The 21,384-nt window shown below is 43.0% G+C and overlaps 1 protein-coding gene across 10 annotated transcripts in view; it reads right to left on the minus strand.

Moving 5' to 3' along the window:
- The window catches only part of LOC102959837 (ATP-binding cassette sub-family C member 12), a 95,535-nt gene that overhangs the window by 46,423 nt on the left and 27,728 nt on the right, over positions 1 to 21,384 (minus strand). For 7 of the 10 annotated variants that reach the window (XM_042969685.1, XM_007096702.2, XM_042969682.1 and 4 more), the window contains exons 3-11: positions 19,919 to 20,074; positions 15,808 to 15,955; positions 15,285 to 15,518; positions 13,851 to 14,024; positions 13,248 to 13,395; positions 9,912 to 10,060; positions 7,387 to 7,494; positions 5,108 to 5,383; positions 901 to 972 (exon numbers count right to left, since the gene is read on the minus strand). In XM_042969685.1, the coding sequence (XP_042825619.1) occupies positions 901 to 972; positions 5,108 to 5,383; positions 7,387 to 7,494; positions 9,912 to 10,060; positions 13,248 to 13,395; positions 13,851 to 14,024; positions 15,285 to 15,518; positions 15,808 to 15,955; positions 19,919 to 20,074 (1,465 nt within the window). Of the gene's footprint in view, positions 1 to 900; positions 973 to 5,107; positions 5,384 to 7,386; positions 7,495 to 9,911; positions 10,061 to 13,247; positions 13,396 to 13,850; positions 14,025 to 15,284; positions 15,519 to 15,807; positions 15,956 to 19,918; positions 20,075 to 21,384 lie in introns of those variants that run through there. The other 3 variants (XM_042969684.1, XM_042969686.1, XM_042969688.1) reach the window with 3 other exon arrangements.

Here is a 21,384-nt window from a genome sequence, read left to right on the forward strand (position 1 = left end):
TAGGAGCTCATGGGATTCTGCCCCAACTTCCTCCTTCGGACAGGGAAGGAGTTGTCACTCTTTCTGGAAATGAGTCAGCTGAGGCCAAAAGAAGTCACCCTATTCTAGCAGATTCTTCTGAGCCTGGTGTCCTCATTTCTTCAGAGGTTCCTCCTCTCCCAACTACAGGCACCCAAGCTTCTCTCTGGGAACAGCAGGGTGGGAAGAAAGAGGACTTAATATTCATTCATTTGGGATGAGAAACTATATCAATTTAGAGCCTTGTGAATACAATAATTGGCCTGGCATTTTGCTGGGGTCACACAGCTAGAAGTAGCAGACAAAGGACAAGACCCCTGGGCTCCTCCCTGTTCCTACCATGAGGTCTGCAGAGAAGTTGAGGGCACATTGCTGTGTTAGTTGATGCATGCATTCAGCCACTCCATCAAAGAAGGCTTGACTGAGCTGCTGCTGTGGGCAGACACTGGGGATATGGATATGGACAAAGGGAAAAACAGACCTAGAGTCATGGTGAGTCTTAGGTTTCTTGGTCCTTCCCTACCAAGTTGACTTACTGGCCTTTCTAATCAGGATGGCCCAAGTCATGGGAAAAAACATGGATTTAATGACTTTCCTCTTCCTTTGACAAAGGTGGTGTTCTAGGCAAGGAAGCAGTCAGTGTTTAACACAGGTCCTTAGGAGACAAACCCAAGAATGTATGAAAAGCTCAGCCATACATGGACAAGAGGCATGGAGCCAATGAGAACATTAACCCCCTGAAAATCACTATCAACTGTCTTCACAGTGTCCAGTGCAGCTGAGCCCAGCCACTGGGTCCACTGTTCTCAGAGGATCCCAAACACGGCAGGTAGGGAACCTGACATTTCAGTGTCATGTCAATGTTCTGTCTTCACAGTTTACCTGTCCTAGGAGAGCTGAAATGAGGGAGCTCTTTCCACTTCCAACATTCCCACATATTCCCAAGATCTTCCCCTATCAGAGAAACAGAAAAAAAAAAAGACACAGTCATTTCCCCAGTTTTTAGAGGGTCTTGGTATGAAAGTGTTGCCCCCAAACTCTGCTGGCCAAAGGGTCACTGTTGGCTCTAAAAGGTGGCAGTTACAGTCTCACACCCCAAACCCAATATACAGCCTGGACAATACAGGAACCTACGTCTTAAGTGTTCTCCTTGGCACAGCACAGCAGAGTGCCCAGAGGACTTCTAGAAATCACATACAAGCACTGATGCAAAACAGCCTTGTGCTGGTCTGGGACACACAGGACTTTACAGGAGTATTGTCCCGTGCTTACACTCCAGGAAAGCAAATCTAATAGAACTTAAAGGCTGCACAACCCGGAGGGACATTGGTAGCCTTTGAAGTACAGAGAGTTGAGTGCTTTTCAAAAGTAATTTTTAAAGTATCCTCCACTTGGGTGGCTCAGTAGGTTGAGCATCCAACTTCAGCTAAGGTCATGATCTTGTGGTTTGTGAGTTCGAGCCCTGCGTCAGGCTCTGTGCTGACAGCTTAGAGCCTGGAGCCTACTTTGGATTCTGTGTCTCCCTTTCTCTCTCTGCTCCTCCCCCAGCCTACTCTCTGTGTCTCTGTCTCTGTCTCTCAAGAATAAACATTAAAAAATAATTTAAAGTATCCTTCCACCACACTGAAGCATAACCTGAAATTGCTAAGCAGTTATTCTATTCCAACACTTTGGGTTCATGGATTACTCTACAGCTGCAGATTTATTAATTCTGCCACAAATCATTGTAAGTGCCAGGTGCTGTTCTGGACAGTAGCAACAGCACAACAGAGTAATGAATATGACAGACAACCATTTCGGTCTGCCCTCATGAAGCTTATGTTTTAGTTGAGGGGACCAGTAGTCAACCAAATAAGTAAGTAAAATATGGAGTATGTCAGGTACCTGCCATGGAAACTCATAAAGTAGGGAGGAGGTAGGGAGGAGATGAGGATGGGGGGAACGTTACTAGAAAGGTAAATGTCTTAGCTTGAGTTCTCCCAGAAACAGACCCTGAATCAAAGATTTGAATTAAGGTAGTTCGTTTGCGAGGTGTCATGGGAGGGGGAAGGTGACCCATCAAGGGTGTACAATTATGTTAGCTCCCATGGGAGGCAAATGAAGTTCAATCCTGCTAACAAATTCTGGGAAACTTAGAGTGGTTCTATCCCTCCCACTCCAACGGCTGAGGGAGTAAAGTATAAATAGCCAACAGTGTTTGAGAGCTGCTCCCCTGGCTGTCAATGTCCTGGTGCTTTTTGGATGATGGGGAGGGCTCTCTGGCATAGATACAGATTTGGCAGTTGGAAGGTGGCCAGGACACACAGATGGGTCACTTACAGTATTTGCTACAGGTGACATTTTAGTAGACCTGAAGGAGGTGAAGTAGTAAACCATGTAGATCTCTGGAGGGAAACCAGGGCAGGCAGAGCAAGAATCCATGTGGAGACTTTTGGCGGACATGTGCCCACTCTTGTGTTCAAGCAAATACTGCAGTGCTGCAGATGGAACAACTAAGAACATTCTCATTAAGACCTGCTCTCCGTGATCTCTTAGAGCAAAGATGCCCATGATGGAGCCAGATACAGCTCCTTTCCCATCGCCTGTCTGCCACCTTCAGCACATGAGATAGCTTCCTGTCATCATGAATTTCTTTGACAAGACTTTATGGAACAGCAGGCATCATGCTAGGCACTGAGGATAAAGTAGTGATCAAGACAGATGTGATCCCTGCCTTATGCAGTCCACATTATCATTGATGCTGCAGATAAGTGAAGCTGATCCATTTATATTTATCTTTGGGAGAGCACAAGCAAGGAAAGGGCAGAGAGAGGGGGACAGAGGATCCCAAGTGGGCTTTCCGCTGACAGGCTGACAGCAGCAAGCCCGATGTGGGGCTTGGGGCTTGAACTCACAAACCGCAAGATCATGACCTGAGCCAAAGTTGGATGCTCAGCTGACTGAGCCAACCAAGTGTCCCAAGTGTCCCAAAGCTGATCCATTTTAATTCCACTAAAAGGTCTTTAAGGAATTGGTGCATTACAAAGAGTTTGGGACAAAGAGATCATGGGTCTGGATCCAGATTCTAGGCATTTGACTCTCTTTTGAATTCTATCCACCACCTGGGGCCAGGTCTCTAGCCTTCTAGATTCAACCTTGTCTTCAGGAGAAAACCCATGAGACTTGCAGCCCCTGGGTTTCTGATTATTCATCTGTCCATTCAGAAAACACCTTTGGGTGCCTAATGCATGCCAGGCACTTGCCTTGGTATAAGGTCACAACCTGTGAACAAGACAGATACACACCCTGACCTCAAGGAGGCTATAGCCCAATGGAATCCTAGAACTAAATTTGGAAAAAACATGGGTGCTCTGAATTTAGAATATTTAAGGGCAACACTTAAGCTGGATTTTTGGCTGTGAGAGGAAAAAGGCAACAATAGCTAACATAAGTTGAGACTTACTATGGGCTTAGCATTTTTGTACAGTATCTCTTTCAGTCCTCACACTGACCTTGTGAAGTGGTGCTATTTTTAAAATATCCATTGAGCCCATAAAGGAAGAGAGGCTCCAAGAGGTTAGGCAATATACTCAAGGTCACACAGCTGGCAAGTGGCTGGGACTGGACCCCAGGTACATCAGGTTCTGGAGGCATAACCTTAATCCACACAACACTGTGTTGCTCCCACTGTCTTCAACTTGTTTCAGAAAACATTGACCATGTCCTTGATGCACAAGCCCAAGCAAGAGTCATTGACATAATGAGAAGGAATGCCACTAGGGGGCTAAAAGGCAGCTTCTTTAAAACACAAGAGTAGTTCACTGAAGCCACTCTGGAGCAATTCCAAAGGCCTGGTTGGAACAATCCAGGTGCTGCACATCATAAGCAGGGGGAAGGGCATGAGAAAGCAAAGTGGGCTGCACCCAGTAGGACTTAACAGAGAACCTAGATCAATTACACCTAGCCAACTGAATACTACTCTACACCAGCTATTGAGCTTAGCGTTGCATAAGTAGGAACCTCTCCTTCCATAGTGCTCACACCAGAAAGGGTGAGTCAACAAGATGGGAAATTAAAATACTAGGCACAGAATTAATGCTGAGCCCTCGGCAGCAAAATCGGCAAACACTGCCATCCCAGGAGCACTGCTGCTGAGTTCCCAGTGCAAGAGAATCACATGCAGGAGAAGCCAAACATTCCCTAAATGTAGAGCTTTGTCTAAAGACTCTATTCCCCATTCTTGAGGGGAGCAGCCAACGGACTCTGGCTGGCTTCCTTTGCTGGGTTGCTTGTTGATCTTATTTGCTTTTAACAAGCATGGTGCTTAAGAGCACAGACTCTGGGGCCAGGTGCCCTGAATGTGAAGCTGTCTTCTGCCACTTGCTAGCAGTATGAACTTGGGTGATTTATTTAACCTCCCTTTGTGTCAGTTTTCTCAATCATAAAGTGGGAATAGATATAGTACCTACCTCTTAGGGTTATTGGGGTGGTTAAATGAGTTAGTTGTATACCTGGTAAATAATAAGTATTCATAATTGTCAGTTATTATCTATCATAGTACTCCAATGTGAAATTAAGAACAAATCCAAAAAGATTTACAAAAGATAGTCAATTTGAGCCTAGCCACCTGAAATAGATTGTCCATTCAAAATTGCAACTGGCTCCTTTGGAGTTTAAATATCAGTACTGTTACAACTACCATGTTTTGTCAGCTTGAAGAGAATGTCTCCATTACCCATGTACATAGTTTTAAAATTGGGAGGGGTGCCTGGGAGGCTCAGTTGGTTACGCATCCAACTTTGGCTCAGGTCATGATCTCACAGCTTATGAATTTGAGCTCTGCACTGGGCTATGTGCTGACAGCTCAGAGACTGAAGCCTGCTTCAGATTCTGTCTCCATCTCTCTCTGCCCCTCCCCTGCTCGCTCTCTCTCTCAAATATAAATAAACATTTAAAAAAATTTTTAAGTTTAAAATTGGGGAAAGAAAACAGTCTAGAGACATCCCCACACCACCTCCAGCTCAAACAAATCATGTTAGGTCTTGATAAAGTATAGTTGTGTGATACAAGGAGGAAAGATAGAAGGCATACCTATAGAACACATACCCACCTTTCTCACCACAAAGCTTATATTGTGCAGAACCGATGTGGGGCTACCACTTTGCTCCTCTGGGCCAGCAACTTCCTGGGCTGATGATCTCACACTGTATGTCTCTAGCCTCTGTTTCTTAAGAAAACACTTTTTCTGGTTCTGCACTTTCTTTGGATCACTTTTTCTGCTGGTTTCTTGATCCCATGTCAAGGTGGCATTTGCTAAAAGCAAGACAGTATCTGGGTCTTCTGGTTGGGTGATGTAAGATGGGGGGTTTTTATCTATGAGAATTTTCTAAGATTAAAGAGACAAAATTAACTGGGCAGACATTATGCATTTACAAGAATCATCCCAATATATCTTCTAATGACCCAAAACCATAATCTTGGCAATTCTACTTAGGATATTTAGGGAAGATATTCCCCTAGGATAAGCTGCAGCAGAAATAGTGTACTAGCTCATGCTATCTAGGACAGATGCCTCTTTATCCACAAAGTCTATGTGGGTCACCCACATTGGAGAATGCTGATCTCAGCTACATTTTTTCCTCATGCCCAAGGTAATCAGCTTTTTCTAGTCTTTGGGTGGTGGCTTCATTGCCTGGCATTAATGCTTATTAAACCAAGGTCACATGCTCATCCTCTGCCATGCCTTCTTCTTAGTAACCACTCAGCTCAGTTCAACAAAACATTTGCCAAGTGTCTACCCTGTGCCAAATTCTGTGGTAAACATAAGAAATGAAATTATGAATAAGGCATGATTCTTGTCCTTAAATACATTACAGCCTAGGGGAAGATGGGAACATACACAATAATTTCAGTGAAATGTGACAAGAACAAAACACTGTAACTGCCAAAGAAGGGACACTTGGCTCCCCATCCTGAAGTCTATGTATTGGTGCCTGAGCTGAGTCTGTACAGGTGCTGACAGGAAAAAATGAGGAAAAGAAGAGGAGATGAGAGCCTTATAACAAAAGGTATGGCATTAGCAAAGGCAAGGAAACATTCAACAGCATGGTTTATTAGGGTGAGGACATGAAACAAGCAATTCAGGATTACCATAGAGCTCAAGGTAGGAAGGGGATAGGAAATCAGGTGGAGACATAACTGAGGACCTGCTGATGGAAGGCTCAGGTTCAGTCCTGGAGGGAACAAGGACTCAAGGGTTTCAAGCAGGTGAATATCAGTGGTCAGGCCAAAATTTCAACAGCTCTCTGGGGGCTGAGTGCAATGAGGATTTAAGAAGAACAACAACAGAAAAGGGAAATTGGTTCATAAGTCACCGTGATAATTCAGTGATGGCAGCAGGGACAAAGAAGTTGAGGAGTCAAGAAATAGCATTGTTTCTCTAGTCTAAGTTTTCTGATATCATAATATATACAGCTAATATGATGGTGTTCATTCTTGTGTTTTGTTCAGAAAGTGATGACTTGATAATACCACTTTACAACTCAATCTTACAAACAGTGCCTCTTAAAATTGAGGAAACACAGTGAGCAGGAGGTGACTCAAAAGGGCCCTTGATTAGTTGAATGTGAATAGTAAGGGATACAAGCATCTCTGATGCCTAAGGTGACTTCCAGGATGCTGGCCTGAGTGAATAAAATCATTCAATTAATTCACACATGTCTAAACATGCTGTTCTCTTCTCTGAAACACCCTCCTCCTTTTCCTTCCCTTGCCTGAACTTCAAAACCACTTTATGCCTTCTTGCATGTTACATTTCCTTACTGTGTATAGCAATGACTGGGATACCTGGTCCTACACGAGACTGGAGGCTCTTGAGAGTAAAAACTCTCTCTTCCTTTTATTTGCATTTCCTACAATACCTTAAATATAGGAAGCACACAGTACATCTCTGATGAATGAATGAATAAAGCAACTGAGTGCATAACTGTGGTGTCCCACTACCCTCTTCATCATTACCATCACCACATGCATCATAGGGCAAACCAGGTAGGTAAAGGGGTGGGGAATAGCTCATTGCAAACTCAACCCTACTCCTGGAACAACTTAAGATTTATGACTTGGAAAAAGAGTAGGGGATCAGGAACATCATCTCCATGCATGGAGACTCTGTTTCATTTTTAATAAAAGAGCAGACCACCTTATAAAGTTTTGCTTGTACCTCCTTGATGCACATTTATTGATCCAACTCTGAATGCAGGGCCTTATCCCAATGTTCTCCAAACCAATGACCCAGCCCTCCAAAGGGTTGACACAGCTTTCCCATATCTGAGAATTTTCCCACCCAAAAAACAAGATCTCTCTTCCCTACTCACCCAGCATTAGTTATACCTTCATTCTCCTCAGAGAGACATTGGCTTCGGCCATTGCTTTGACCGAGAAAGGCAAGATTGCAATTGAAAACTTCATTACATTAAACATGGCAATCACACTAAATGCCTAAAGAACAAAAGAGAGGTAGAAGGTTTAGGATGAGGTGTTGCCTTGGCTCTGAACCATTCTATCCATGGGAATTATAATTGCTGAGATGAGAAACGGTGGCATAATTGGAATTCTGACTGGAACATTTTTTTCATTTCATGACTCCCAAATCATGGTCTAGAAAAGTAGGGATAGCAACATCTTAATCTATTTTGCTTTGGAATTTCATCAAAACGGTGGGAGATTTATACCCTTGCCTCTGTAAGTCCAGAGAATATAACGTGATAATGTCTGAGTAAGGTCTCTAACTGAATGTCTAGAATTTTCCATCCACGTCCTTACTTGGCCTAGACTTTTCACTCAAAACCCCATGGATTGTTCTAAATTATCCTCTTTCCCCAGTTGCTTCAGGGTCCTCTGACCCTTCAGAGCTAGAGCCTCCTTTTCCATACCATATTTAGCCCCAGGAATGAAGGAAGAAATTTCTTGGAAGGACCTGCTTGGTCCATGCTAGCTACTGGAGAGTGACCTCTGACTCTCCCACCCCCGAGGTCTGGCCTCAACACCCTGCTTCCCCACACACTTGGGACAAGTGTAAAAATCTCTGTTCAACTGGTATTCCCAAAAACCATCTTCCCTCTTCACTGGGGCCTTTCTCACTGAGTCCTGCCTGGTAGGTGGTTAACATCATACAGCCTCAATGAAGACAAGTTTCCTCGCTCCATTGGTGCCCCAGGGGTGCATGATCTCATCTCCAAGATTTCATCTTCTCATCTGCCTGACTTATAATTAGCAGCTTCTCCCTAACCACCCATTTAAGAAATTAATAACACAACTTCCATCAACAAATACAGAGTGATCCTGCCTGCTGCTGAATGGGCCCCATGGACAGAGCCCTGGGCTTCAACTAATCCTCATTAGTTCTGTAAGGGGACAATGAATAATGCTCCCTTCATCACATCTGGTCCCAAACCCATCCCCAAAGAGAACTCAGCTCCCCCAAGTCCCAGAGTACTATCTTGGCTCAGAAAACCCAGGCCTTGGTCGACAGAACACTCAGGTTGCCTGATGTGAGCCAGCACCTGGGGGGCTGACCTCCTACTGATGTGGCCCTGACAGAGGAGGTGAGGGATTCTGAATTTGAAGAAGTATGAGCCTTGCATTCAGGGGAATCTTGTTCCTCCTCTAGATTTCTTCTAAATCATAATTTTTGAAAATATTAACCATGTGCAATCAGTTTGGTTTTAAATTTTCTTCGGTGCATTCCTGAGGAAAGAATTGTTTCTGTTTGGGATCATAGAACATAGTCACAATAATTGAGAAGCATTCTGTTGAGACTTTGTTATGTCATTGCCATTTATTCTAGCTTTGGGTTCATGACTGAATTCAAGCCCCGGAGTGTGTGATTAAACTCTGTGTAAAGAACCTGAAAAAATAAAAGCACCTCACAAAGAAAAACAGGGCAGTAACAGGACTGACAGCCTCACAACAGATGCCCTAGCAAAAGCATTTGCCTTCTCAAACATCCCCCTTCCCCTCAAGATCCATGATTTTTGGTGCAACTATTGCTCTGTGAGCACACTTGCTTATTTCATTCTCTCTGGGTTTTGTTCTTTTTTTGTCTTGTTTTTATTGACTTTCATCCATTCACTTACCCTTCAGACACTGGATTTAATATCTCAGCTGTTTGTTTATTTCAGCCAGGGGCTGTTTCCCATCTAGCCCAGTTTCTTTACCTTTGAATGCACAGACCCCCTTATAAAAAACCTGAGTATCTCACATTTATCCTAACTCTCCCTCTGAGGCTTTCAGCCCAAATTATCCTGGGCTGGGTGAGCATCAGGCTAATAAGAACAACAAACACTTACATGGCATTTACAATGTACCAGGCGCTGTTCCACGTGCCTTACATAAAAGAGCTCCTTCAGTCCTCACAACCACAGGGACTATTATAACCCCATTTACAGATAATAAAACCAAGCAAGAGAGGTTGAATGAATTGCCCTCTGTCATAGTAGCAGAGTTGGGATTTAAACAAGGGGAATTCTGACCCTAACACCACACTATGTCTCCCAGTACCTATGACTGCTCCCACCCAGAAAATTCCCACAAAGTTTCCTTATTGTAATATGTATGAATAATTATGAATAAAATAGCCCAGTGATCATTTGATTTCAGTTTTGTTTTCCAAATGTAAAATTGTGTTCCAATATTAACTACTGCCCCTGCACTTAGACTGGATGAGAGTCACTGTTAGGCTCTCCTGGGCTCCTTGTCAGTCCAAGCACTTGTTTTTAAAAGTCATGGTAGAATTCTGGCCCTTCTGTGATTGAGTATTCTGATGCCAGTGCTGGACAAAGGCAAGGAGGAGCTTCCCAGCTGGCACTGTCCAGTGTTGGAATGTGAAGGAGGCCAGCTCTAGAAATGGTTCTTACCACTGGGGCGGTGAGCCTGCGTCTCAAGAGGATGTGGCAGGTGAATGTCAATACAATGGCTATGGTAGATGCAATGGAGGCCAGGGCTGAGTTTCCACTTTGAACAAATCCAGCTTTTTCCAGTAATTTCCTTTCCCTCTTCCTTATATCTGTAAATAGAAAATGGTCCATGATGGACTTATTTTGCGGCACTAAGAAATGCATCTATCCTTGGGGCACCTGGGTGGCTCAGTCAGTTAAGCATCCGACTCTTGATTTGGGCTCAAAACATGATCTCACGGTTTGTGGGCTTGAGTCCTATGTCAAACTCTGCTGACAGCGTGGAGCCTGCTTGGGATTCTCTCTCTCCTTCTCTCTTTGCCCCTCCCTACTAGTGCTATCTCTTTCTCTTCTCCTTCTCTCTTCTCTCTCTCTCTCTCTCTCTCTCTCAAATAAATAAATAAACTTTAAAAAAAAGAAGGAGAAGAAATGTATTTACCTTTGCCTGATCCTCCTGCAAGTGAGTGTTAAGGACTCTGGTAGTGAAGTTAATTAGAGTAAGCACAGAAAGCTCTGGGAACAAACTGGAAGCTTAGTGTCTGTCAGCTGCCATATTGGATGGTTTCTGAGGTCTCTTGCAGTCCTGAATCTGTGTCAGGATTCATACACTTGGATGCCTACAGATGCCAGGCAAGTAATGTAAATGAAGGGAGTGGACAGAAAGACCAGAAGGAGGGTGTGGAATGTGGCAAAATGGGGACCACATGCCTCAGTGAAAGGGGCAGCCACCTCTCAGTGCAGAGCATCCAGGGTCACCAGATCTTCAACTGTTCTCAAGTCTGGGATCTGGAATTTTGTGGGACACGTTTCCACCTATAAATGTTGGGAACTAATTGAAAGTTTTAAATAAAAAGCACATGTGCCAGCCTGAAGGCTGCCAGATTGGGGCTCCTGTCCTGTATCCCAGGAACATCTACAAAAGCCCAAGAGCATTTCTCCCTTTCAGAAGTCCAGTTGGGGTCCATGCCTCTGCACTGCTCACAAATTAAATTCGAGCCTCCTTCTCCTGGTGTTTAAAGTTCTTTACTCTAATTCCAGACTCTTCTGCAAAAACCCTTTCACACTAGCAACATGGCACCATTGCCATTCTTGCTGAGTGCTCTTCTGAACACTGCACAGTGTTCTCATAGATCACGCTCATCACCATGTGAAAAAAAGAGGCTATTATTATGCTCTCTGGCAGGACAGGAAAGTCATAGCAGGTTAAGTAACTTGCCTTTTAAGTAGTCAAGGCAGAGTTGGAAACCAGTTCTACTGCAATCCAAAACTCTGGTGTCCATATGCCCTTTGCCTCTAGAATACACAGCCACCTCCTTTTCCCCAAGCACACCCTTGCATATCCTTCTCTAGGCCTTTGCTCCTACTGGGGGTCTTCCCCAGCTCTGTTTGTGTCTGAATCCTTGCTATTCTTCAAGGCCTTTCTAAAATGCCACTTCCACCATGACACTTTTCCTGATCTCTCCAACCTGATATGCTCACCCCTTCACCCCCTGGAGCTTCTCTCCATTTCCCTTATGGCATTTTCCCGATTTTAACCTATAGTTAATCCATGCTAATTCAACAAATTTTAACCTGATGTCTACTGTAGGACAGGTGCTGTGCTTGGTGTTGGAAAGTATAGGAGTAAACAGGGTTTTAGCTCTCTTTCAGTAGGGAGACAGACAATAAAGAAATAAACAAATTCTATCATTACAAATTTGTTGGGTGATATGAAATAAATGAACAGGGTAAAGTGAATTAAAGGAACTGGTAGGGAATGGACTTGCTTAGGACTGTGGTCAAGAAGGTATCTTTGATCAGTTACATCGAGAGAAGGGACAAAGTCAACATGAACATCCATCAAGAGAGCATTTCAGGCAGAGGAAACAGTAACTGCAAAGATCATGAGGCATGAATGAAGATAGACAGGAGGTTCACAGGGCTCACACGAGTTATCAAGGGTTAGGATAAGATGTGATGAGCTCATAGAGGTCATCAGGGGCCAGATCACATTGGATCTAATAGGCCATTTAAAGGAATTTGATTTAAATCAAAAGTCCTAAATTGGAATAATCTAAGTGTAATAAGAAGCCACTAAATATTTTTAGCAGGGAAGGGCAGGATCTGATTGACATTTTTAAAAGGTCACACTGGCTTCTGAGAACATAATGGATTTCAGGGGGAAGGAGAAAAGAAAGTGTTGCATCTAAAACTTCTGTCCATAGTCCAGAAGGGAGAGAATATTGGTTTGCACTAGAGTGACAGTGGAATGAAGAGAAGCAGACAGATTCCAGATATAGTCTAAAGGTAGAGCCAACAAACTTATAGCTATTATTGAGCTTAGTTAGCTCAAACTCCCATAATCTTAAAAGCAGGGACTCTTTCTAATCCTTTTGTGCATCTCCCATGACCTTGTACATAGTAGGAAGTTCGTGAATATTTATTGAATTAAACGGACTCAGGTTAAATTGAGTCAAATTAAATTGAACGAAGTCAAATGGAATCAAATGGAATCAAATCATTGTACTAAAGTGAGTTTAATGTGTGAGGAAGTGTGTCTGGGTCTTCAAGGAAGGTCGCATAGGGCTGCCAGCATCCCAACCTGCGACACTTCCTTTGGCAAGCTCAGAAGCAAGTTTTCTAAAGCCACTCCTTAAAACACGGATATACAGCTTCAGGCCCAATTACATGCTGGTCTAAAAGTGTAATTGTAGATCCAGAGAGTCAATTGTAACAGTGGTTCAGATCATTAACCGGCCAACCACCTGAGTCTATGTCAGCAATTATGTAAATGTCCCTGCAATTAGATTTGCATTTATAGTTGATTGAAATGGTTTTAATATCATCTTTTTAAAAAAAGCTATATATGTATCCTCTTATCTGTGCAAAGAATATCGAGTCAGGAGGTCATTCAATCATGATGAAGTTGCTGCAAGCAAGGAGCTATATATGTAAGTGTGAGTATATGTGTGTGTGTGTGTAGACATCTTCTAAGTTGAGGAAATAGCTTGAGGCAGCTCTTCCTCTCTTCATAATGTTTTAGTGTATTATTTTTGTAAAAGGTAACGGGTCAGTATCAGCATCCACATGCCTTTTTAAAGGCTAAACCATATGTCATTCACCTGCTACGTCCTTGGGCTCACCAGAACAGATGCCTGGGTCTATTAAAATCTTTGTAATCCCTTAAAAAGCCTGAAAAGGAGCTTAGAGGGGCCCCACATCCCCCCTTCTGGAATTCCTGGCCCCCAGAACCTTAAGAACCCCTTAGAAGAGTACATTCTACAGGGTAAGTGGTTCTTCAAGACCTGTGCATCCTACCTTGAATGGTATTGGTAAAAGATTTCTCCCAGGCATACATTTTAATCAGCTTGATGCAAGTCAGAAATTCATTCATTGTCTGAACTCGCTTGTCTGTCACTGAAATTGCTGATCTTCGAAAAGCTGAATTGAGCTTAGCCATAAACATCTGAAACCAAGGTACAAAGTGTTCAGAGAGAATTGCTGAGTTGCAGTTGGCCTAAAAATCCAGAGATTGGAGTATAAGTGCCAGGGAAAGTTCTAAGGGAAACTGGACTGAGATTCTCAGTCATCCTTGCCTTGAATTGTGGTAGCTGATATGGACCAGGGGACACCACTGGGGATCAGGAAAGTGATATAAACACAGGAATTGCTAGTATGCAAAGAGAGTGCTGGAGACTGTGACAAACTGAAAGCCATGCCTCCCTCCCCCAGCACATTCAAATTCAAGTTCTTAAAAAAAATACAATATGCCAACAAAAGAAAGCACATCTGTAGGCACAAAGTGGGGACACAGGCTTCAGGTCCACACCCTGGAAATAAAGCCTTCTATCCAATTGAGTGAGAACATGTGTGCACAATACAAGCATACAACAGTTTATAGTTGCAAAGACCTGCCATTACCTGGATGGGGATGAATATGATGTACACAGATATCCCGATGAGAGCTGTGGGCCCCAGAATGAAAAAGGCATACACTGCACAAACAGCCATTAGGATCGGGATGGTGGCTGGCAAGGGACAAAAGAAGGCAGCTTCAAACAAGGAATAACTATCACTTGATAGTATATTGAGCACCTGGAAAGAAAGCACAAAGGTTCAGCTTTGGAAGTGTCACCCAAACATTTCCTCAACTGAAGGCTTTCAGAATGGTTGAGGGGTCTGAGTAGAGAAGAAAAACTGCCTTAAATGGAGAGGGGTGCGGCCTGGGGACCAACATGATAAGTTTTGTGGTTCCATTCTGATCTGATCTTGGAGAGGCTGATCTTTAGGACAGAGAGTCCCAGTGAAGAGTAATATTGCCTTCTAAAAGCATACTGGAGAGATGGCTACCTGCCTAACCTTTATCTATCTCTCCTTCTTCCTGCTTTATTCAGAGCTGTAGCATGCCCAGCTAAAAGACTACATTTTTCAGCTTCTTTTGTGGAAAGAATGTGGCCATGTGACTGTGTAACACATGTCAAACGGGAGTTTGGGAATTAATTCTTAAAGGGAAGCAATTCAACTTAGAGGACATATATCTTTGCTCTTCTCTCCCTCCTCTTACCAGCTGTCTGAAACATGGTTGGGATGACTGGATCTCCAAAATCCATCCTGAACCATTATGAGAGCCATGTGCTAGAATAGTGACAAAGAAAGATAGGAAGATACAGAAGTCCCCATACCAGCCCTGAATTGGTCTGGTCCAGACTCCTTTTGAGAGTGAAATAAATTCATCTTGCTTAATCTACTGTTATTTTGGAATTTCTTTTTCTATGCAGCTGAGTTCATCATAAGATGCTTTAGGCATACTGAAAGAGCAACTGTAAGAAAGAAGCAAGTCCCTTACCTCATGCCACCTGGGATTCCCTTGACTAAGAAAATTTTATTGTGTAAATGCTAAGAATCTTATTACTAAGATTCAAGGGCTTAAGAATATATAAGTTCTGAAATCCAGTAAGTGTAGTCTTTATTATGGCTTTGGCACCCTAAATACTATAAAATCAGAATTATTGGATCCATTGTTCATTCATTTTCTTTAAATGCCTGTGATGTGTTCCTTACTGCCTCAGTGTCCTCACTAACAATCAAAGGGATTGGATAAGGTCATCCCAAAACCCTACCTCAACTCGAACAGGGAAAAATTTCCAAATTCTCCAGCTTGAATAGAGCCCTCCCTTCATTGAATTCCTCTCATGTTTTGAGTCTTCCTCACTTCACTTAGCAGGGAGATGGGATATAATGGGCAGGACATTGGAAAAATAGAAGGAAGTCATATGCATTATCCAGGAAGTACATCTCACTCAGAGTCAGGATTTAGGATTTCGTTTTCTAAAATTAAACTCTGGACCAGCTTACCTCTCCAACAGAGATGTGTGCCAGCGTCTTGAAGGACACCAGGTTTTCAAAAACCAGGGTGGAGACGGCCACCTTCAACCGGATTGCTGTGCGGTAATTTATGGCCCAGGCAAGGGCCCAAAAGAGCACTTTGGTAAACTCAGTAGCAAAAAGGGCTATGCACAGGCCAATGCCAACCCAGACATTCCTAGAAATGCTCTCAGTCTGTTGGAGGATTTGGTGAATGAGAACCGTCTGTAAAACAGCACAATGGAGAGAGGAGAGGGCCGCTGGAGGTTGAGGTTGGTATAGGAAGCCTCAGATAATGTCAGCAAACTGATTTTATGAGGCAAACTTTTTAATTAATTTCAGTGGTTGCTGCTGTGCTTGACAAGGATTAGCTTTATGAAAATTTGCCCCCAAGGAGCTCAAAGATAATGACAATGTGCTAAACCCACCAGCTCGTAGAGAAAGTAGCTAATGACATTCTTTGTCAGTCTGGGGACCTGTTTGACAAGGCAGAAGAAGGGCCACCCTCACTCACCGGCCCTATGGCTGCCATGATAATGCACAGGATGTTGGCCACAATATCCATCAAAACACGCGTCCTCTGGAATTTCCAGACCACTCGGCCCAGAGAGGCTTTCTCAGGACCCACCCTTTCCACCTCTTCATCCCAAAGGATTCGAAATCTGTGATGAAAGAACAGGAAGAAGGAAAGGGACTTACATTTCCACTTGCTGTTTGAAGCTACTTCAATGGACAAACCTCGCAAAGGTGCTCAGCACAACCCTCATCCCTGGCAGTGGTGGCTCCACACAAGCAACAGTGACTCTCCTTTCTTCTTTTCCAGGGCAGATGGGATACAGGAGGGGCAGGGGGCAAAGCCTTGGCACAAGCACAGGCTGGTATCTAACACTTGGGCACTTTCCAGACCTTCATTTCCTGCTCCTAGTGCCCATCTCTGGCACAACACCAGTTCCAATAAAAGAAAGAAAGAAAGAAAGAAAGAAAGAAAGAAAGAAAGAAAGAGGCACAGAGGAAGGACCAGAATAATCTTCCCTAGGACAGGGAGGAGTTTGTCCATCTCAGAGATCTGAAAGAAGGGCAATGAGACAGGAGTGTGCTGAAGGAGAAGGACTGACATGATACTGGGAGGTGAGGCAGAACAAAACCCCATGGGACCCGTAGTTCTGAGAAAGGAGTTTAGGTTTCTTTTCAAGAGCAAAGGAAGGCTTTGCAGGTTTTTAAGCCCTAGTGATAAGATATTTTACATATCTAAAAGAGCATTCTGGTAGCTGTGAGACTAGTGGATTATTATAGGGAGGAACAAAGGCTAAAGCAGGGGACCACAGCAGGAGACTGTGACATCTGGGAGAAGTGGCCTGGATTTAAGAAAGTGAATTTTGGGAAAGATGAACAGAGACAACATAATGCACTGATGAACCAGATGTGGAAGAAAAGGGAAGGAGGATTAAGGATCCCAACTTTCTGACTTGATCAACTGTGTGAATGGAGTTTGTTGAGAAGAGGAAAAGAGGAAGAAGAGAAGAGCATCATCAGGTTGGGGCCCTGGATCAAGAACACAGCTTTAGACTGTAATCATCAAGACAGTATGGTACTGGCACAAGAACAGACACTCAGATCAATAGAACAGAATAGAGAACCCAGAAATGGACCCACAAACATATGGCCAACTAATCTTTGACAAAGCAGGAAATATCCAATGGAATAAACACAATCTCTTCAGCAAGTGGTGCTGGGAAAACTGAACAGCGACATGCAGAAGAACAAACCTGGACCACTTTCTTACACCATACACAGAAATAAACTCAAATGGATGAAAGACCTCAATGTAAGACAGGAAGCCATCAAAATTCTCGAGGAGAAAGCAGGCTAAAACCTCTTCGATCTTGGCCGCAGCAACTTCTTACTCAACACATCTCTGGGGGCAAGGGAAACAAAAGCAAAAATGAACTATTGGGACCTCATCAAAATAAAAAGCTTCCACACGGAAGGAAACAATCAGCAAAACTAAAAGGCAACTGATGGAATGAGAGAAGATATTTGCAAATGACATATCAGATAAAGGGTTAGTATCCAAAATCTATAAAGAACTTGCCAAACTCAACACCCCCCCCAAAAAAAATAATCCAGTGAAGCAATGGGCAAAAGACATGAATAGACACTTCTCCAAAGAAGACATCCAGATGACCAACCGACACATGAAAAAATGCTCCACATCACTCATCATCAGGGAAATACAAATCCAAACCACAATGAGATACCACCTTACACCTATCAGAATGGCTAACATTAACAACTCAGGCAACAACAGATGTTGGCGAGGATGCAGAGAAAGAGGATCTCTTTTGCATTGCTGGTGGGAATGCAAGCTGGTGTAGCCATTCTGGAAAACAGTATGGAGTGTTCCTCAAAAAGTTAAAAATAGAACTACCCTATGACCCAGCAATTGCACTACTAGGTATTTATCCAAGGGATACAGGTGTGCTGTTTTGAAGGGGCCCATGCACCCCAATGTTTATAGCAGCACTATCAACAATAGCCAAAGTATGGAAAGAGCCCAAATGTCCATCGATGGATTAATGGATAAAGAAGATGTGGTACATATATACAATGGAGTATTACTCAGCAATCAAAAAGAATGAAACCTTGCCATTTACAACTACATAAATGGAACTACAGGGTATTATGCTAAGCAAAATTAGTCAGACAAGAGAAAGACTTCACTCACATGATGACTTTAAGACACAGAACAGATGAACATAAGGGAAGGGAAGCAAAAATAATATAAAAACAGGGAGGGGGACAAAACATAAGAGACCCTTAAATATGGAGAACAAGCTGAGGGTTATTGGGGGGGGAGATGGGAGGGGCGATGGGCTAAATGGGTAAGAGCATTAAGAAATCTACTCCTGAAATCATTGTTGCACTATATGCTAACGAATTTGGATGTAAATTAAAAAACAAAATTAAAAAAAATAAAAATAAATTTTAAAAAAGAACACAGCTTTAGATATAAGATGCTTGTGAGTCATCCAAGTGCAGCTGTCCAATTGGATGCAGGGCATATGAATTCAGAGTCTGGAAGCGATGCATGGATTGAAGTAGCCTGTTGTTAAGGTTGCATATGGTGTTGTCTTTGAAGTGGGTAAGTTCACCTAGGAACAGGCATAGAATGGAAGAGAAGAGGATCCAAACTGATGCTGGGTAGATGGAAGGAAACATTAAAAACAGACAGGAAGTACTGGCCAGAGAAATAGAAGGAAAATCCAATACTACACAGGCACTGGTCCAGTCCAGCCCCTTCTCTCTGAGCTCACTAGCAACTTGCTCTGGACTGTAGATTTTGGGAAACTTCCATTGAATTAAATGTATACAGCACACAGATGAGGGAAAGCACAATTGTAGAAACAATTGCAAGACCATGATTAAAGCTCCTATCCCTTTGAGCACACACTTCAGGCAATGCCTTGCACTTCACCCCATGTGGCCAAAGATAAGAAGACTCCCAGAAGAAACAAGTGCAGAAGAAGGCTTTGAGAATTTTTCCACTAAGACATTATGATTCATAGCAACATTAAAGGTCAATGCAGATGGTAGAAAGAATTAATGTCTTTATACTTATGCTGACATAGAAAAGTGTTTGTAAATGCTTACTAAAAACAGCAAAACTGTTAAATATTATATAGTGTGCTTCACTGTGTTTAAAGAAAAAACCCATGACATGTAAGTAGGGGGAATAAGAAGAGGTACTGATCAGCAGATCAGCGCACAGAGTGTGTTTAATCAGAGTAGAAAAAATTCTGGATACATCAACACCAACATTTAACAATGCTGACCTCTGGGGAGCAGAGTTGGAATATGGTGAGGATACTCCCACTTCTTAAAAGTTTGTTGCTTTAACATTTTTAGAATGAATATTAATTAGGTAGAATCAGTGAAAGTTACATTTTTTGCAAGTCAAAACTGTCAAATATTGGTGGCTTCATTTGGTTCAACCTAAACATATTTTGCAATATAAAAGCTCAATAATGATTTTTTAATGTTTATTTATTTTTGAGATAGAGAGAGACAGAGCATGAGCAGGGGAGGAGCAAAGAGTGAGGGAGACAGACTCCAAAGCAGGCTCCAGGCTACAATGTCAGCACAGAGCCTGATGTAGGGCTTGAACTCACAAACTGTGAGATCATGACCTGAGCTGAAATTGGACGCTCAACTGACTGAGACACCCAAGTGCCCCAAAATCCCAAAAATGATTTTTAAAGCAAAATGCAATGCCTAGAGCTGCCTGCAGCAGCAGCCCAGGTGGGTCTGGCCAGCCTAGTGTGAAGTGAAATTCTGGTCACCCTCATCCTGATGTAGTGCTCCTACAATTCATCAACAACCCAGCCAGCATGGTCCTGAGCCTCAGGCTGTAACTCTCAATCAATCCTTTTTACACACCAAATCTCCCCAATTCTTGCCTCCCCAAATAAGTTGAGTCAGCCCAATCCTGCTTTACAGAGCAGCCACTAAGGAGGGCCACCAGTGACCTGGAGGTGTCCATTTCCACACCCAGGAAATGGGTGCACACAAAGGGCTCTTCATAGGGTGAGCTCCTCTCCTGAGGTGACCCAAGTGAATCCTCATACCTTTTGGCATTGGTGTCCGATGAGTCATATGGTGACATCGGGGGCAGGGTGTCCACAGTCAGTGTATGCTTATAGCCCCTAACCATCACTGGTGTAAGCCAGGAAAATGTAGCGAAGGAGAGCAGTCCTGCATCATCCACAGGGTTGGGTGCCAGCCTAAGACAAATGAGACACTCTGCATTCCAGGACATAGTTGCCATTTTCCCGAGTCCCTGACTTGAGTTCTTAACTATAGTAATAACCACAGCCACACTTAGAATCCATGATTACCACCCATTATCCCTTTGAGCAGTGGTATATACTGGAACCAGCTCATAGCACCTGTGAGAGTTGATTGTAAGACTTCCAGGAGTTTTGCAAGTTAGTTGCTAAACACAGCCAATATTAAAAATCACATAATTTTAAATAAATTATCTTAAGGACAAAGGTAATAACTATTTGAAACTCATAATTTCCTAATTATTTTATTAGATTTTACTAGTATCTATGCTGTTTAGATCATGTAAATCTATTTTATCTGTATGGTAGAAACACCATATAACAGGGTGATACTGCACATCCCTTTCCAACTTTGCATTCAGTGGCATCACATTGGCTTGAAATTGCCAATGGTAGGAGTATTCACACCATAAAAATCAATAAATGCTACAAACCCAGGGAATTTTTTTAGTGAGCCAGTGTTGAACATTTACCAATTTTCAAGAGCCTCATGACCATGGGAAAGAGGGTACCTGATCCATTTGTCATGAGGAAATTAAGGCCTATAAGCTGATTATTAGAAGTCAGGTGCATGTCTTGTGCTCTCAGGAAGATGGGGAAGGTGCAGAGCAGGACATGCCACCATGTCGGGGGGAGGCTACCTAAACAGGAAAATGCTGGATGCAAACTCATGATTTATTGTGATGATGGAATGAATTAATACATTTAAAATGTTATGGCTACATAAATATTAGCTAGTAGGTAAAAAAGGATGAGAGAGAGGAAAGAGAGGAGGAGAAAAAAGAAATGGAAAGGAACAGGAGGAAAAGGAGAGCAAAGAAAAAGAAAGAGAAGGAGGAGAAAGAGCAAACATTAGAGGAAAAGAAAAGAAAAGAAAGAAGAGGAAGAGGAAATAAAGGAGGAAAAAACTCGTGTTTGCCCTTGAGAAGTTAGCCATCTAAGACAGAACAAAGTCAGAGACATAGAGTAATATCTACTGGTTACTGAATGTTTAGTATATTCTGGACCTTGCAACAGCTTTATATTTGTAGCAGATGCTGTCAGGATGCCCTGGGTCACAGCCTCTTGTCACATGTACCCCTGATCTCAGCTATAGGGGACAATGTCATGCAAGCTAAGGCTCAAGCTGACAGTGTCCCATCTCAAATGCAAGCTGTGTCTCTTTTCACCACCTGTTTCAGTGCCTTCTCAGAAGCATACGTGCAGCTCAAAATTGCAGGGGTTGATGCCCCCAGGGACAAATCTTA

The sequence above is a fragment of the Panthera tigris genome, chromosome E2 (assembly GCF_018350195.1).
Source record: "Panthera tigris isolate Pti1 chromosome E2, P.tigris_Pti1_mat1.1, whole genome shotgun sequence".
Lineage (NCBI taxonomy): Eukaryota > Metazoa > Chordata > Mammalia > Carnivora > Felidae > Panthera > Panthera tigris.